Source organism: Microtus pennsylvanicus, chromosome 12 (assembly GCF_037038515.1).
Source record: "Microtus pennsylvanicus isolate mMicPen1 chromosome 12, mMicPen1.hap1, whole genome shotgun sequence".
In the NCBI taxonomy this organism is placed as follows: domain Eukaryota; kingdom Metazoa; phylum Chordata; class Mammalia; order Rodentia; family Cricetidae; genus Microtus; species Microtus pennsylvanicus.
In genome coordinates this window covers 33813076-33832600 of record NC_134590.1, presented here as the reverse complement: position 1 = coordinate 33832600, position 19525 = coordinate 33813076, and the positions used below count along the sequence as shown (strand labels likewise).

The following is a 19525-nucleotide window of genomic DNA, read 5'->3' as shown; positions in this document are numbered from 1 at the left end:
TTACAATTCATTTCTATTTAAGTAAAATTATTATAATGTAATTTAAAGTGTCTCTTGGTGGTGACCATGTGTGTGTATGTATACACAGAGCTTTGGAAGTTTGGGGAAGCCTTGAAGCGCTTGCTAGGGAGAAAAAATTGCGTAAAGAAGCAGAAATAGAATACAGAGAAAGTAAGTATTGTTGTGTGATGTTTTACTATTTTGACTTTTTGGGGGTCCTACCATCTAGCTCCCAAATAAATCACACTCAGAGGCTTATTCTTAGTTATGAATGGCTGGCCTTAGCTTGACTTGTTTCTTGCCTGTTTTTTTCAACTTAAATTATCCTGACTACCTTTTGCTTCTGGGCTTTTATCTTTCTCTATTTCTATATACCTTTTTTGACTTCTTTCTTTATGGCTTGCTGTGTAGCTAGGTAGCTGACCCCTGATGTGGTCCTCTCCTTGTTCTCTTGCTCTCCCCTTCTACATGTCTCCTTTGGTTTATTCTCTCTGCTTGCAGCCCTGCCTATCCTTTCCTGCCTTGCTATTGGCTGTTCAACTCTGATAGACATCAGGTATTTTCAACAGGCAAAGAATGACAGCTTCACGGAGTTAAACAAATGCATCATAAACAAAAGCAACATACCTTAAAATAATATTTCCCAACAAAGTATTTTCAATTTAATGCTGGGTTTGTTGAAAAGTAGCATAGGTAAGAGCTGTGCCCCTGATGGCCAGGTTGTCTCTAGTGCTTGCACCTCATGGTTTGACTCCATTGCTCCAGCAAGTACCAGTTTTCACTGTGGAAATTGTTTAGAAAAAAAAATTGGTTTTCCCTTGATAACTTTCTAAGCTGATGAGAGGAAGTGAAAAACACTTTTGTAGTTTCTGGTAAACAACACTAGAAACACTTTGGATCTGATTTGATGATTACCATTATAAAAGTGGTAGTTACTGCTTCTACCACCACATTCATTCATTCAGCAAACATTTATCTGGTCCAACATGAGTAAGAAACTGTCTTTCAACGACAGACACAGTAAGACTCTCAAGGAGCTGAGTTCAGTGGTTTAGAGCTTTGTGTTAGGGCACTGAAAGATTTGTTTTTACATGATTTATATAAATATATGCCAAAAGTAATGTATGTATTTATGACTAAAAAAGAATGCAGTTTGATTTCCCAATACTCCAAATACAGAAATATAGAGTGATGTTTTCTTTCTTTTTCTATAATGTTTTCATTTTCCTTCCTAGAGATAACTATTATTGATAGATACTCCTTTCAGAATATTTCCAATACATTTTAAAATTTACATACATACTTTAAAGGATTTATGTCTTTGTGAGTGTATGCACATGTGTGTGCAGGTGCCCCCAGAATCCTGAAAAAGGCATTCAGTCCCTTGGTGTTGGAATTATTGGCACTTGTAAGCTGTCCGACATGGGAGGTAGTGCTGGGATCCACACTCTGATCCTCATGATTGAGCAGCGGGCTCTTCTAGCTGCTGTTGTACCTCTCCAGCAGCCTGTACACACATAATAGAAATGGGAAGGTACCTTGCATGTGCATAGATTTGTACATCTTGCTCTTCATAGATAACAGTGTAATCCTAGTTTTCCATATCTGTGGAAAGAAACTTCCTGAATATATTCCTTCAGATGAGGATAATGGGCAGGGTCTCACAAAACCCAAGCTAGCCTCAAATTTGCTATTTAGCCAAGGAAGATTTTGAACTCCCAATTCTCTTGTTTCCACCCCTGAATGCTAGGATTGCAGGTGTGTACTATACCTGGCATACTTGTTTCTGGGTAGTGAACTTTGTACATAGTAAGCAAGCACCCTACTTACTGAGCTACACACCTTCAACCATTTAGTACAGTCTTAAAAAGAATAGTTGTATTAATATAGACTGATTAGTAAGACAATATATGACCTAAACTTATCTTTTGATTCCTGTAGGACTGTTTAGAAACCAAAAAATATTAAGAGAATATGGTGATTTCTTGGGAAACACAAAGGTAAGGATATGTTTTTAATTATACTCACATGTCATTTGACAAACTAAATATAGTGTGAATTATGTATGATCATTGTAATGATATTTCATGAACTAGTGACTGGCTGTTTTGCTTTTCTGACCTTCAGAACCCCAATATTGAACCCCAATATCTGTTTCTATTTTATTAATTGTGCTACAGATCGTAATCCAAGAAATTCTAGCAAGTCTTTGATCATAATCCAAGATTTTTCTTGAGCACATTGTAATTAGCTGAACTGATATCTATTCATTTCTGTTTGTTTTCTTGGAATTAAAATTGTGACATGAGTTTCCTAGCATTCTTAAACATATATAGATAAAGGGGATTGTTTGCTTCCTTTTTAGAAGAATTTTCTGTCTTTCATGTCTATATCTCTCACACATATGCTTATACATACATATATGCACACATGCATACATACACACGTACATATATACATGCACACACGCAGAGACATGTGTATTTGTATAAAAGCTCCTTAATCGCCTTTGTTGTCTCTCCTACTCCTAGTTCGAGTCGGTATGGAGGCTGCCTGCTCTCAGTCTTTGCACATGAAAGCATCCCTTGAAAGAGAAAATTACACAGCCAGTTTGATTGTTCTTTATTATGTGCTGTACACAGTCAGTGGAAACTTGTGTGGCTTCATTAGTACACTCCTTCACTGTAAAGTAGCTTGTGTATGCCTTTTCCTCTGTTCCCAAACTTCCTGCAGCCTTACCTTTTGCCTCTCTGCTACCAACCCTGCTTCACGTTTAACTGAAAAGCAACACAGGTGTACAAGTGTTTCCTGTCATAAACTGGTTCACTTTGTAATTTATTGACTTGGTATGGAATCATAAGCATATGGCCATTCTGTTTATAATTTCTATGTAGCATTCAGTCATACTCAATATTTTACTCAGTGCAAGACAGATCTAAGGGTTTTGAACACATTTGAGGCAGCCTAGGTATGCTGTGGTTAGGTTAGATGGATTCAATATATTTTTAATCTACAGTATTTTAAATTTGTGATGGTTTAGAGAGAAATAGTCCTTTAAGTCAACGACCATTTTTAATTTGTTCAAAATACCTCATTTTTTCTTTTCTTTTTTTTAACTTTTATTTTTCTCTCATACATTACATCCCAATTGCAGTTTCTCCTCCCTTTACTCCTTCCAGTTCTTTCTACCACCTTCCTTTTTACCCCAGATTCACTCCTCTATTTCCTTAAAAAAAATTGCAAAATTAGATTATCAGAGGGTGAGCTACTACTCTGATGAGAGAATGCTTTTAGTAAACCAAGGACACTGTGACTTTATCTCTTGCAGTTAGAGCTCCCGTGAGACAAAAGGAGTATAACAAGGAAGTGTCTGCATCCAAAGTAAAAAATATAAAGACAACATGAAATCCTAGCAAGCATGACTGCTATATGAACAGATATAAGAGGCAGATGTCAGTGGTCCAAGTTATTCCACACTATAAGAAAGTGACAGTCACCTTGCAGCACAAGGAGAGACGACAGAGGCCTTCAGACCACATCTTCAGTGCAATTTTAATTCATCCCCCCCCTTTTTTTTTTGGTTTTTCGAGACAGGGTTTCTCTGTGGTTTTGGAGCCTGTCCTGGAACTAGCTCTGTAGACTAGGCTGGGCTCGAACTCACAGAGATCCGCCTGCCTCTGCCTCCCGAGTGCTGGGATTAAAGGTGTGCGCCACCACCGCCCGGCAATTCATTTCCCCTTTAATTGGTTCTACTTTCTTATGCCTTACCTTAGGATCCTGTCTGTGAATGTTTTAGGCTAGTCCTTCAGGACCTTGAAAGTTCCTTGTGTCCCTGATTAAGTTCAGCTCCACAGCCACAGGACTACAGTGCACGGTGGTGCTTTGAGTAATGTGTGCAGCTTTCCCTGTAGTCCTCTCTAATATCTGGGGTAATTTAAAAAGAACTTAATATTTATTTATTTAGTGTGCGTATATATGCATTTGCCATGGTGCTTCTGGGTCAGAGGACAATTTGCAGGAGTCTCAACTCCTGTCACACCTCTGCCCCACTTCTTATGATTTTGACTTACCCAGTATTGTAGCCAGCTCTAGAAGGCATGCCCAGCATCCTCACAAGATTTGTTTAACTACGTTACTAAACTTAGTCAGCCTCCAGGGAGAGGAAAGGGTGGTAAGGACGTGGACAGAGTCCAGCAGGATGGGGGAAGGTCAAGACCAGAGCGGGGAGGAAGTGTTGAAGTCCAGCAGCATCAGCTTCCTTGCTCACTAGGGTCCCCAAACCATCTTTCCTCTTCATTAATTTCCCTTGCTCAGTCCTTTTTGCAGATGGCTCTACTTAGTTATCTGATCCTCAAACATTGGAGACTAGTTTTGGGGTGAAGAGATGGCATGTGCATGTGTGTACTCATGGAAAAGCCAGAGATTGACATCAAGTAGCAATGCTATTCTCTCCCACCTTAGTTTTTGATACAGGGTCTCCCACTGAACCCAGAGCTCACTGATTAAGCCAGACTAATTTGCCAGGAAGCCCTCAGGATCCCCTTTTGTCTCTGCTTCCCAATGTTTGTATTACAGATGCACACTGTATGCACATACATGTCAGAGGTCCAGGTTCAGGTCTGCATGCTTGCATAGTGTCTTAGTCAGTGTTAGTTGGTTACAAAACACTCTAACCAAAAAGCAAGTTGGGGAGGAAAGGGTTTATTTGGCTGACACTCTCACATCGTAGTCTATCATTGAAAGAATAAGGCAGGAATAAGGCAGGAACCTGGAGGAAGGAGCAGATGCAGAATAGGTGCTGCTTACTGGTTTGCTCTTCATGGCTTGCTCAGCCTGCTTTTTTTCCTTCCTTCCTTCCTTCCTTCCTTCCTTCCTTCCTTCCTTCCTTCCTTCCTTCCTTCCTTCCTTCCTTCCTTCATTTCTTCCTTTTTTTTGTTTTTCTTTTTTTGAGACAGGATTTCTCTGTGTAGCTCTGGATGTCTTGGAACTCACCCTGTAGACCAGGTTGGCCTCTAATTCACAGATCCACCTGTCTCTGCCTCCTAAGTGCTGGGACTAAAGGCATGGACCACCACCGCCTGATACCCTGCTTTTTTTTTTTTTTTTATAGAACTCAAGACCACCAACCCAGGGATGGTACCATCTATAATGGGCTATCTCCCACCCATCAACCACTAATTAAGAATTAAGATTGGGCTTCCCTGAAACCCAATCTTAAGGAGACCCTTTTTTAATTGAGGCTTCCTCCTCTCAGATGGCCATAGGTTATATCAAGTTAACATAAAACTAGCCAGTATACATAGTAAGACTTTTAACATTGAGCCATCTTTTAGCTCCCATAAGATTCTTTAATGGGCCCTTTTATACTTTAAATTTGTTAGTAGGGACCACTGTTATCTTCAAAATAGATTCCTATTATGGCTACCTACTACCGTGTCTCTTATTGAAGCCTTAGCCTTACCTAAATTATTAGAATCTCTTACATGGATACCCTTTTAGTTAATTTCTCCACTTACTGCTTTTTTCCTACATCACAAACTGTATCTTTGAAAAGCATAAATTAGACTGTGTTATCTCTGCTTAAAATTGTCGAGTGATTTCTTTTCTCCATTAGCGTCTAATTGAAAATATAGTCTACAAGGTTCTATGTGCCTTCTCTTACTACCTCTCTCCCTTTCTGTCTACTCCCATTCATTCTCCCCCAACTTCTGCCATTGCTCTGGCTTCTGGGTTTTAGCACAGTAGCCCTATGTGTCCTACTTTGTTCTTCATTTCAATTAAGGTAATTTCTATTTCAGTGTCTTTGGACTTGCTACAAACTTCCTCAAACATGCTTCTTTTATACTTTTCATGATTGCTTCCTTGTCATTAAGCCTCTTTTCTTGACTGTTATAGCTAAAGTACCACCCTCCACTCCCACTGTTCTCAGTCTTTTCTTTGGGATATGCCTCACTATCTGATGCCAGGCATTTCTTTACAGATTGCTTCTGGCCTCATCTACTAGAATAAAGGATTCTAGCTCCTAAAACTATGTCTGGCACAGTAAGCATCATGAATAAATGACATGAAGATAAATATAGCTCTAAATTTAATAACACAATAATAAATTTATAGTAGCTTGGCTCTGTGGGTGGTCAGTAAAGCTTTATGGCCAGGAGGTGGGAGTACACCGGCACTCGGGAGGCAGAGGAGGCGGATTAGGCAATTGAACAATTTTTGCTGGAGGTCTTTGGTATTGAGAGAAGACTCAGTTAAGCCAGAGCAGCAGGCCTGTTACCTTTCGCTGTTCCTTTCTCAAAGTGAAGAAGTTGTTCAAAAAAATCGAGAATTTTAGAGCATGTGAATTTCAGGTCAAAATGTTTTATCACTTTAGTGCGATCTTCTCTGTAGCTGTTTTAGATCTCTGCTAGGTGTGGACAGGCTGGGAATTAATTCTAGGAGCAATTAAGCATCTGAGGTTTGGGAAAGTACATACTTTAAAACATTATTTAATTGTGCATATATGTATGGGTGTGTTTGGGGGCTGTCGGGTATGTGCATGTGATGCGGTTGTCCTCAGAGGACAGAAGAGGTGGTCAGACCATCTGGAGCTGGAGTTATAGGCTCTTGTGATTTAGCCAACATGGGTGGAAACCACACTCGCATTCTCTGCAGAGGTCGCATACATTCTTTAACAGCCATTCTCGAAGCCCCTTTCAAAGAGAAATTTTGGATGAAAAGAATTTAAAAGTGAGCCCCATTTAGAGGTTTTGAAAAAGAATAAATCTTGTGCTGTGTCAGAGCTACTTCTGACTGTGCTTCTCTGAGAGACTTGAGAGTCTTCTTTCTTGTCTTACAGCCGCGCTCCAGGACCCTGTCGCTGTTCCTTAAGGGGCCGGGAAAAGTGGTGATGGTTGCTATCTGCATGTGAGTTTTAGAAAACAACACTTTTAGTATGTGTGTCCTCGAGTGTCTGGCAGCTAGCTGCATAGAGCTGACGTGGAGCTTTTGTTATTTTAGGAGGAAGTTGAGCTATGTCATCCAATGTAGTGATACGGAAGTGTATTGATGTTTGTACTAGGGTTTGTGTTTTAATTTCTCCCTAAAAATACTAATTGGAGTTTGTCAGGCCTTTTTTTTTTTTTCAAGACAGGGTTTCTCTATGTGACAGCTCTGGCTGTTCTGGAACTAGCTCTTATAGACAAGGCTGGCCTTGAACTCACAGAGGTCCACCTGCCTCTGCCTCCTGAGTGCTGGGGTTAAAGGCGTGTGCCACCACCACTTAGCCACAGTCATTTTTTAAAGTTAGGTTTGCCAGTGTTGCCCAGGCCAGCTCAGGTACCAGCTAAGGAGTATATCTGTGTTTGTGTTTTTTCCCACTTAGAAAGAAACAGCGTTTTCATAACTGACTCCCTTTTTCTTCTGGCTTTTTGATTCCTATTTTGTTTACCTTTTATCCGTTTTTCTAGTTAATTTTAGGCTATGTACTAGCTGGTTTTGTCAGCTTGACACAAGCTAGAGTCATCAGAGAGGAAGGAGCCTCAGTTGACAAAATGCCTCCATGAGATCCAGCTGTAAGGCGTTTTCTCAATTAGTGAGCAATGGGAGGAGGGTTCAACCAATAGTGGGCGGTGCCATCCCTGTGCTGGTGTCCTGGGTTCTATAAGAAGGTAGACTGCGCAAGCCAGTAAAGAGCACCCTTCCATGGCTTCCATGAGCCCCTGCCTCTAGGTTCCTGCTCTGTTTGAGTTCTTTGCTGACTTCCTTTCATGATGAACAGATGTGTAAGTGTAAGCAGAATAAACCCTTTCCTCCCCAGCTGGCTTTTTGGTCTTGGTGTTTTGTTGCAGCAATAGAAACCCTAACTAAGACAGGCTATATGAAAACATCACTTCTGTAAATCAGTAGTTTTTATAACATCTTAAAAATACATCTCAGGGGGCTGGAGAGATGGCTCAGAGGTTAAGAGCACTGGCTGCTCTTCCAAAGGTCATGAGTTCAATTCCTAGCAACCACATGGTGGCTCACAACCATCTGTAATGAGTTCTGGTACCCTCTTCTGACCTGCAGACAGAATGCTGTACACATAATAAATAAATAAATCTTTTAAAAAAAGAACTCTATTAAAAAATAGATCTCAGATTATGAGAGGATTTGAAAATATCTAATACATGATTCTTGGAGGATGGAAGGCCCTAGACTGGAGAAGGAATCTCACGACTAAGGATGGTGGTGTCTAGTTAGAAGCCTTAGTGCTGTTGTGACAGGTGGTGCTCAGGCTTCTGCTTGGACGGTTGCTAAATGTTGCTCTGACAGGACAGCAGAGATGGGCAGGATAGGAGGAGAGACAATGATCTTTGAGGTGTCTGTAGGGTGTCCCTGAGGAGATGGGCAGGATAGGAGGAAAGACGATGATCTTTGAGGTGTCTGTAGGGTGTCCCCGAGGAGATGGGCAGGATAGGAGGAGAGACGATGATCTTTGAGGTGTCTGTAGGGTGTCCATGAGGAGATGGTCAGCAGGAGCAGTTCTTTCTGCCAGTAGAGTAGAGATGATGACTATAACCTTCCTTGTGAGGATTGTACGTAACATGTAAGCTAATTAGCATACCTAATACATAATATGTACTTGACAAGTATTGTTACTGTATATTGGTCTCAAGCTTGTGGGGAGGGAGATCTAGGCTAGAGATTTAGAGTTATGAATTAATAGTCTACAGATAATAATTAAAACCATAGCAATACTTAAGATTACCTTAAGAATTAGGAAGACAAAGTCTTCAACATATTACATTGCCTCTTACTTACATACTTAATGATATTATAATCTGTATGTTTTATATTTATACCTGAACCATAGGAAATTCTTTTAAATTTACTTTTAATAGAATCTAGTATAAAGTCAGTTAAATAAACTTTTGATGTAAAGTTATAATTCAAACATATGCTAAATTGTTTTCTTTCTCTCTAGAAATGGCTTAAACTGCTTCTTTAAATTCCTTGCCTGGATTTATACGGGTTCAGCAAGTATGTTCTCAGAAGCTATACACTCATTATCTGATACTTGTAACCAGGTAAGGAGGAAATGCTTAGTCTTAAACTGATTTCTTATAGGCTTTATTCAGAAAGTGATCTGTTAAAATGTACTCTGCAGTTGGCTTTTGAGGAAATGCAGCTTTTTAAATTTGAGCATCGAAGAACAGTGACTTTTGTGTATATGGGTTCTGCATCTATGCTTCCATAGCCTAACAACCAGCTGTGGATTAAAAATATGAGAAAGAGATGGGCATGGTAGCAAACCCTTAGTCCCAGCCCTTGAGCAGGGTACAGGTAGAGCTCTGTGAGTACAAACGCACTCTGGTCTACATAGTCAGTTCCCGAACAACCAGAACTACACAGAGAGACACTGTCTCAAACAACACACTAAGGAAGAGAGAAAGATAGATAGATGACAGATAGATAGACAGACAGACAGACAAGATAGAAAGATGATAGATAGATGATAGATAGATAGATAGATAGATAGATAGATAGATAGATAGATAGATGATAGATAGATAGATGACAGATAGATAGATAGATAGATGATAGATAGATAGATAGATAGATAGATAGATAGATAGATAGATAGATAGATAGATAGATAGATAATAGATAGGAGAGAATACTATACTGTATAAACTTTTGCCCTTATCACTATTCTTTTTCTTTCTGTTTTTAAAATTTGCTTATTTTATGTTTATGGATGTTATGTCTGCATATATGTCTGTGTACCAAAAAGATATCTAATGCCACAAGAGGGCACCAGATCTCCTGGGACTGGAGTTAGGGAGCCACCATGTGTGTGCTGGGAGTGAAAGCTGGTTCTTCTGCAAGAGCAGCCAGTACTCGTAATGACTGAACCGTATCTCCAGTCCCACCCCAACCCTGTTACAATGCTTTTTTTAAAATTTTCATTTATTTATATGAGTGTTCTGCTTGTAAACCTGCATGCCAGAAGAGGGCATTAGATCCTATTAAGGATAGTTGTGAGACACCATGTGGTTGCTGAGAATTGAACTCAGAATCTCTGGACACTGCACTTAACTGCTGAGCCATCTCTCCAGTCCCCGTAACTATTCTTAAAAATAGAGGTTATCCTCGTTTGTATAGTGGTGAAAAAAAAGAGAGTTTAACAATAATGTATATACTATTTATATTTTTTGTTAGGCATGAAAAATGATAGATAAATTATTTAAAATATAAGAGGATACTTGTAGGTTAGTTGAAAATACTATTTTATATAAGAAACTTGAGCATTGAAAATTTAGCTTTTGTCGAGCTTAGTGGCACTCGCCCCTTCATTTCCAGCACTTAGGTTGCAGAGGGCGGCAGATCTCCGAGTCCAAGGCCAGCCTGGCCTACACAGTGAGTTCTGGGACAGCCAGAGCCACATAGCGAGACTCTGTCTCAAAGAAGGAAGGAAGGAGGAAAACTGAAGTTCCCTTGAGGGTTTTGAAACTAATGTTTGAACGTAATGAAGGACAGCAGCACACAGAAATAATGACCGTAGGCTGGCTGTGGGCAGGTGCCGAGGTGGGGGTCAGGAGCTATACCGTAGTAGTGAAAATGTGACACAAACATACGAGTAAGTTTTCTATAGTGTCATCCTCAACCACATAGTAAATAGAAGAGCACCCTCGACAACATGATAACCTAACTCCAAAAAGAAATGTGATCATAGTATTTTTAAGTAAGTTTTTATGCTTTAAGAACTATCAGTAATGAGATAGGAAGTATAAATTTATCATTTAATATGTGTTTGGTCATAATCTTTTATAGAAGTGATTCTTTTGTTTGTTTTAGATGTATTTTTATTATTTTATGTGTGTGTATGAGTGTTCTGCCTTCAGATACATCTGTGCACCCCATATATACCTGGTGCCTGAGGAGTGGTGAACCATGTGGGTACTGGAAATCGAACCTGTGTCCTTTGCAAGAGCTCTTAGCCACTGAGCCAACTCTTCAGTCCCTATAGAAGAGATTTTTGGTTTTTCAAGACAGGGTTTCTCTGTGTAGCCCTGGCTGTCTTGGAACTCACTCTGTAGACCAGGCTGGTCTTGAACTCAGAGGTCCATTTGCCTCTGCCTCCTGAGTGCTGGGATTAAAGGCGTGCACCAACACCACTTGACTTAGAAGAGATTCTTTTTTATTTTTATTGATTTTTATTGAGCTCTACATTTTTTCTCTGCTCCCCTCTCTGCCTCTCCTTTCTCCTTCAACCGTTTCCCAAGGTCCCCATGCTCCCAGTTTACTCAGGAGGTCTTGTTTTTTTCTACTTCCCATGTGTATTAGATTTATGTATGTCTCAGGGTCCTCATTGTTGTCTAGATTCTCTGGAATTGTGATTTGTAGGCTGGTTTTCTTTGCTTTTCTGTTTAAAAACCACTTATGAGTGAGTACATATGATAATTGTTTTTCTGGGTCTGGGTTACCTCACTCAAACTGATGTTTTCTAGTTCGATCCATTTGCCTGAAAATTTCAAGATGTTATTTTTTTCTGCTGTGTAGTACTCCATTGTGTAAATGTACCAAAAACAAGTTGAGGAGGGAAGGGTTTATTTGGCTTACGCCTCGTAGGAAGTCAGAGCAGGAGCTTAAACAGGACATGAACCTGGAGCCTGGGGCTGAAGCAGGCGATGGAGGGGCACTGCTTATGTGCTTGCTCCTCCCGTCTTAATCAGCTTGCTTCCTTATAGACCCCGGTATTACCAGCCACAGGCTGGACCCTCCCCCATCAATCACTAATTTAAAAAATGCCCTACAGGCTAGCCCACAGCCTGATCTTTGGGAGGCATTTGCTCAATTGAAGTTCCCACCTCTCAGGTTGCGTCAAGCTGATGTCAAACTAGCCAACACAAATATCATGTATGGGTTTTAAAGACTGATAGCTTTTAACTGGAGTAATAACCACGATAAATTGAGTAAAAAGGTCAAGTTGCAAAATATTATGTATAGAATTTCTGCTTTTAATGACTCAGACTAAATTTACTCTTTTGATGCCTAAACAATAAAGTCCTAGACAAAATATATAACTGCTTTCAAACACTGAACAATAGAAGCATAAGACCATACCTCTGAGATGGGATTTGATTTCTCCTACACTTTCTCTCTGGCTTTTTATTTAGAGATACATTCAGAGCAGTGGGCCAGGATGAGAAATATGAAAGTTCAAGGAATCCAAACTCATTGGAAATTAGAAGGTGGAGTTCCTCAGAGGAAAGGCTATGTATTAAAAAACCCTGCATAATTCTACATATAGGGATCTTCTGGAGTTCTTGCTGAATGTTAAATTACCCATCTGTAAGATGTGGGCAGAAACACCAAACAGACAAAGGCTGAGTAAATCTTAGTGCTCAGGCAGGGCTACAGTACATCCAAAGCTTACCAGGAGAGGTAAAAGAGACTGTTCTGATACCCAGGTCAGCAGAAATATAGCCCCTTAGCAGTAGAGCTAAACTATCCCTAGTGTAAAGGCTGTTCAAACCCCTTCTTAACAGACTTTCCCAGAAATGTAAATGATCAAATTTATCTTTAAATAATTTAATTGTTTGGAGAACAAAGCTTTGTGCTATTTTGAGAATATAATAGACCCCAAACGCTGAGTGTGACATTCACAGTGGTCAACTAATTTTCCCAGTTAGTAACAGACTACTGCTAGACACTGCAAGAAGTAAGAAAGTAAGCTACAACTAGCAGGAAAATTTATTTAGTTAATAAAACAGATTCAGTTGGCAGATGAGAAAAATTAGTGGGACTTCTAGAACTGAAAACTGTGTCTGACACAAAGTCTCACTGCAGAGCATTGACAGAAGACTAAAACTCCAAGAAAAGAGTTAGCCCCAATTTATCATAATAGAAAGCATCTGTACAAGAACCAGCGCTAAAGAAGACTGAAGGAATCCTCAGTTACTATGGAGACAGTGCCAAGAGAACTCAGCTAGTGTTTAAGAAAGTAATAGTGATAATGCACAGACTTGGAGAGATAGGGAGAGCAATGGCTTTCAACTCTATGGACATAACAGAGCCCTGATATACTTACAATGCCATCATATGAGAAAAACATACATACCCATCAGTATCAACATAGAATAGAAATTCCTTTTTTCTTTTCTTGAGACAGGGTTTCTCCATGTAGCCTTAGCTGTTCTGGAACTCACTCTGTAGAACTGGTTGGCTTCGAACTCACAGAAGTCTGCTTGCCTTTGTCTCTTAAGTGCTGGGATTAAAGGTGTGCACCACAACCGCCCCGCAAAAATTCTTCAAAATATAGCCAAATGAGATCAAGCAATATATAAAAATCATAGTATAGTCAAGCAAATATTGTTCTGAAATCTAAAGTTGATTTAATAGTGAAAATGAGTAGCTATAGAGGGCAAATAGGTGCTAATTGTGCATTTCATTTCCAGGAGATACAGAAAGACATTTAAATTTTTCCATTTCTATAATATCACAAAACATTAAGAATAAACCTTGCAGGCTGGAGAGATGGCTCAGAGGTTAAGAGCAAGCAGTGGTTGCTATTCCAGAGACCCTGAGTTCAATTCCCAGCAACCATACAGTAACTCACAATCATCTATAATGAAATCTAGTCACCTCCTTGGGCATGCAGGCAGAACACTGTATACATAATGAAAAAGAATAAATCTAGCAAAAGGTGCACAAAACTTTTACATCAGTTTACTATAAACTTACTGGGAGTTTTAGGAAAATCTAAAGAACAGTTGGGGTACAGCTCAGTTGTGAGTGCTTGCTTAGACTATGTAAGGCCAAGGTTTGATCCCCAGGACCACAAAGGAGAAAAGAGTGGAGTGGGGGAGAATTTGGTGCAGATAAACTAGTGATCTATAGATTGGCTGGAATTCTAATCATAGTGCCTTGTTTTGTTTGTGACAGAGCCTTGAAATGTAGTAAGACTGGCCTGCATTCAAGACCACTTCACTGAATAGTACCTTGTAGGAGCTTTTTCCATGTCCATACAGAAAACTGGCTAGCTATTTTAAGCTGCTATAGACGTAATTTAGTGTGGTTCATCATTTGCATTCATTTCCCTACTGAAGAGATTTTAGATTCTTCTGTGGTTACTGCCTGATGGAGGTGGCAGTTGTTTAGTTTGATATAGTTTTGTTTTTTGACTTGAGTCTCAGTTTTCAGCCCAAGATAGACTCAAAGTTAATTCTCTTGCTTCAAGAGCTAGCAGTTAAGCATGTGCCTCCGTGCCCAGCGTCTTTGAGCTTTTCTTCCTTATAAACAATGCTGTCCTGAATCCCCTTGGGTTTCTCTTTATTTTTCTATACTAGGATTTTTTTTCTAAACTACAGTTGCTTGGCCATTGATGTACACATATGATTTCTTTGTTGTCATCCTTTACATCTTCCAGTTTGGCTTACTCATTTTTTTGTTTTTTTGTTTTGTTTTGTTTCTTTTTCTCAAGACAGTGTTTCTCTGTGTAGCTTTGGAGCCTGTCCTGGAACTAGCTCTTGTAGACCAGGCTGGCCTCGAACTCACAGAGATCCGCCTGCCTCTGCCTCCTGAGTGCTGCAATTAAATGCATGTGTCACCACTGCCCAACTTGACTTATTCACTGTATCATTGTATTCTCCATCTTGGTAAGGGCTACTTACTGTTTGTTCTTCTCCATAGGGTTTGCTAGCACTGGGCATCAGCAAGTCCATTCAAACACCAGACCCTTCTCACCCGTAAGGACACGACCTCTGATTTGAATTTGCTATAAGTCATTGAAATAAGAACCAACGAATTTTTGAGAAGTCTGAAATTTATATAGCATCAGATTGTTCGAGATTTGGTCATTTCCTTTGTATTGTCTAAAGTGTAAGGGTCAAAGTAAAGTCAAAGCATAATTTGAAAATGGAGTTGAAATCATTTTTATACTTTATAATAATACAGCCTGGAGATCTTCTCCATATTGATAATAAAAAAACCACTTATCTTAGAGTTCTATTTTATTTCGTTTCAGGGAAGTATATTTCTGTTCAAACAATTGGCTTTGTGATCTAAAGTTTTGATATTAGCCTTTTTCAAATGCATACTTCATACTTACTCTAATGCTTTTATTGTGATTAAGAAATATTTTGATAACATTTCAAGGTTAGATATTTGTAAAGTGAGTGTGTTTTTAGAATATAGTACTTCAAGTGTGTCAGTTACCTGCTGTGGATATTTATTTTTGTCTCGTCTGTTAACGGCCACCCAAATGGTTGAGCTCCCCAGTCACTGTTCTTTTAACTACCTTCATTAGTACAGTTTGATCAATGCTAAGGCAGAAAAGTGCACCTTTATCTCTGTGAAGGTGTCCATTTTGTGCTTTGTAAATACCTTCCCTTACTTGACAGCAGGGCATTGCTGTTTTAGTAATAACACATTTTTAATTTTCTAGAAATGGGAGTTTTCTAGTATAGAGACCAAATTACACGTCTACTGTGTTTTACTATCTCTTGACAAATGGTTTTCCTTACTGATTTTCCACACCAAAAAATTTAAATAAGAGGGTAAAAATTTTAAATTTTGTATTCTGAAGATTGCTTCTCAAGTTATTTTAATACTACCTAGTACAGTAATTAAATTTAGGCAGTATTTAGTTTAAAGACGTTTATATATAAATAACCACACGTGACTCATAATTTACTGTAGGAGGCAGTACAGATCTGCATAACACAAGTTTTCAGTAAGAACCCACAGTGCAAGCCAGGTTTGGTGGCACTCAGGAGGCAGAGCATCTCTGTGAGTTTGAGGCCAGCCTGGTCTACAAATTGAGTTTCAGGACAGCCAGGGCTACACAGAGAAACACTGCCTCAAGAAACAAAACAGTGAAGAAAAACAAAACAAAAGCCCAGTACAACTTAATTTATTATTAATTTAAATTGGCATATAGTTAATGTTACTTTGGAGAAAAATTTAGAAAATAAAATAAAATTTTCCAAGTCAAATCTGTAAAACATTGTTATATCAATGAACTGGGATTCTCTATGGCTAGACTACAGCTTTGAGAATTCTGTTAATTCTTTCAAGTTAATACTCTTTGTTTGAATGTGTATCTACCCGAGAGTGCAATAGTATTTGGGTTTAAGAGTATGTTTCTCAGGAAACATTTTTGTGAATGAATGATTCTACTTCTCGTAGTATGTTATAGTTTCCAAGGACCTTAATTGTGTTGTATTGGTACTGAAATAGTACAAGTTAATGGTTCATTTTGACCAAAGATGATTAGACAAATAATTAATATTTTCAAAAATTATCCATGAAAACATGCAGAAAACTGAAGCTGTTGGTTCAACTGTCTATTAAACTGTTCAGAACCAGCAGTAAATTTCTTATTAAATTGTTCAGTATTAAGTAAAAAAAACATAGGTAATACACAGCATAGATTAACCATAAGACCACAATATTCAATTAGAAGCTACAATCCAAGGAAATTGAAGTATTTCCCTGTTCGTTAAACATCTTAATGTATTTTTTTAAAGGATGAATTTTAGAGCTGGAGAGATGGCTTAATGGTTGGGAGCACTGGCTGTTCTCCTAGAGAACCCGTGTTCAATTCCCAGCACCCACATGGGAGCTCACAACTGTTTGTAACTCCCATTCTAGGGGATCTGAAACCTTCACACAGACACACATGCAGGCAAAACACCAATGTACATAAAATACAAATAAATAAATTATGAGAAAGATTATTTTTCCTGGCCTGTGTGGAATGTAATTATAAAGTAGTTCTGATAAATCAAAGTAGACTATAAGAAATAGAGATGAGAAAATACCTGAATTAATTAATATTTATTTTATTTTTATATGTTTTCAAAGATCTTGCCTTTTCCTCCACTTTGTATATTGTGAGTTTTTTATATGAAATTTGAACTTTGCACTTACAGTGTTTAATATATAAAATTACACCATTTTAATAGTCTAAGAATGTGTTTTAAATTTCATTGACTTATTAAACACATTTTGAAAGTTAGTATACATTTTTGCAAACTATATGATCTTTTTATCTTCCAGGTATGGCTTTTCAAATATGCGCTATATCTCTTCATTGATTAGTGGTGTTGGTATTTTCATGATGGGCGCAGGACTCTCTTGGTATCATGGAATCATGGGATTGCTTCATCCTCAACCAATGGAATCCCTTCTATGGGTGATCCTCTTTTTCCCCCACTTTCATATATGGAATGCTATGACTTTGTCATATTGTACTGGCGAATAGAAATAGCATGCCTCTTGACTGTGTCACACATGTTATTTATTTGTGGTTTTGTTTTACACATGAGTATTTATGACGTCTGAATCCACAGATGGGGTGATTTTAAACAATTTTTACTTATTTTATGTATATGAGTGTTTTGCCTTCATGCATGTCTGTGCAGCACATGCATGTCTGATGCAGGCAAAGGCCAAAAGAGGATGCTGGTTCCCCTGGGACCAGCACAAGGCTGTGAGCTGCCTTGGAGTGCTGGGAGTCCAACCCAGGTCCTCTGATATAGCAGCCAGTGCTCTTAACTGCTGAGCAATTTCTCTAGCCCCTAATTTGGTGATGTTAAACAAGAGGCTCTCATAGGTATAATTAGTAAGCACATCCTCTAAATTTTGAGCAGTTCTACAAATTTCCTAGAGATGCTATTGAATAAAAAGAATTCCGTTCACCGTTAGCACCAGGAATGGTTTTATATCAGTAATTACAATTTCCAGTCACTTGTCATAAGCTGGAACTGCATTTAATATTAAAGCAAAATGAAAAGGAGGTTGATTGGTTTGTTTGTTTTGTGTTTTCTATGAGGCCTCCATCAGGTAGGGGGCTTGCCTTGGAGAACAGGAAAAGGGGGATGGTCGCCTTCAGCCTTATTACACCAGGTTCTTCTGCTCAATAGGCCATGCCCAACACTGGGTATGGAACAGTACGTACTAACCTGGTCTGCTCTCGCCTTCATAGTCATTAAACTACCTTGCCTTTCACAGTCAGGCCTTAAAGAGCACGTTGCTTTGCTGCTCTGGCTCCTTGGATAGACAGAGTGGTCATCTCCCACCCCTCTCAGCTGTGATCGACACAAACTGGCCATCTCCTGCCCCTCAGCTCTGATAGACACAGAGTGGTCATCTCCTGTCCCTCTCAGCTCTGATAGACACAGAGTGGTCATCTCCCGCCCCTCTCAGCTCTGATAGACACAGAGTGGTCGTCTCCCGTCCCTCCCAGCTCTGATAGACACAGAGCGGTCATCTCCTGTCCCTCTCAGCTTCCAGGCATTTGGCAAAAATGCTTTTTAGATATTTCAGAAGACTTCACCTCAGAACCCCATGGCTAAGACCTATATTATGAGACATTTTACTTTCTATGGGGCTCTGTGGTCTCTCTCCTGACAGCCCCTGTCAGATTATTGCTCGTGGGTGCATCAGACACAATTGGCTTTGATCCCCGATCTCCTCGGGGCACCTATTAAGTCTACTGAGCAATCTCAGCAACTCAGCACATTCATCATAGAAATGTTCTCCTTTGGCCCCCTTACTCTCCGGCTTGTCTTCAGTAGTGCTAGGTGTAACACCAAGGTGTGGTCTGGTGGGTAGAAAGAGGCCTCCGGCTCCTTCTGAAAGCCTCTGCAGATTGTATATCCATCCTGGTGTTGGGACAATGCTGGAATGAGAGTGAACGTGGAACTTCTTTTCCTGTTGTGGTCATAGGATAGTACATGACCAGTCTAGTTCCCATACATATCTCTGCAATAACAAGCCAGTTAAACTAGGCTCATTTGTATTTTTATTTTTTGTCGTTTAGTTATTAAAGTGTTTTGCTGTGATACCCAGACTGACCTTGAACTTTTAAACTCCTGCCTCATTCTTTTCCTCCACTCCCTGTGCTGGGATTATAGGCAAACGCCACCATGTCTAGCCCTCTATTTACATTTTCTTACTTTGTTTTTTAACCATAGTACATTTTGTGTAGTTACATGGACAAACTCGCCTCCCCCATCCTGCACATGTTCAGCTGCCCCTCATTGTCCTAGGGTCATCTCATTTGAATAGCATCACTAGTCAGGGTGAAGCAGTCTCTGGAGTTAGAAAGTGATGATCTTTATTTTTAATTGTGTTTAAATTTTAAACTTTCTAACATATCTTGTCTTTGAGTAACTGAGTAGGATTCCATTGAAATGAGGCACTTTATAAATAATGGATTCCTTAGACTAAACGTGCTTAATGGGCATTACTTCAGAATCTTGACTTTGGGTATTTTATCCTTTTTTCCCAATGAAATTTTTTTATGTCTTTTAAAACTTTTTTTTTTAGTTAAAAAAAGTTTTTAAAGATTTTTATTTATTATGTATAATGTTCTGTCTGCATATGTGTCTACTCCCCAGAAGAGGGCACCAGATCTCATTACAGATGGTTGTGAGCCACCATGTGGTTGCTGGGAATTGACCTCAGGAAGAGCAGTCAGTGTGCTTAACCTCTGAGCCATCTCTCCAGCTCCTAGTTAAAAAAATTTTTTTCGGGATGGTGGGCATTGAGA

The 19525-nt window shown here is 39.2% G+C and overlaps 1 protein-coding gene across 4 annotated transcripts in view; it reads left to right on the top strand.

Annotated features, from left to right (window-relative positions):
• Positions 1-19525, top strand: part of Slc30a9 (solute carrier family 30 member 9) — a 55849-nt gene that overhangs the window by 23094 nt on the left and 13230 nt on the right. For 2 of the 4 annotated variants that reach the window (XM_075943230.1, XM_075943229.1), the window contains exons 6-11: positions 89-171; positions 1942-2000; positions 6839-6906; positions 8948-9050; positions 14659-14714; positions 17029-17164. In XM_075943230.1, the coding sequence (XP_075799345.1) occupies positions 89-171; positions 1942-2000; positions 6839-6906; positions 8948-9050; positions 14659-14714; positions 17029-17164 (505 nt within the window). The remainder of the gene's footprint in view (positions 1-88; positions 172-1941; positions 2001-6838; positions 6907-8947; positions 9051-14658; positions 14715-17028; positions 17165-19525) is intronic. The other 2 variants (XM_075943232.1, XM_075943231.1) reach the window with 1 other exon arrangement.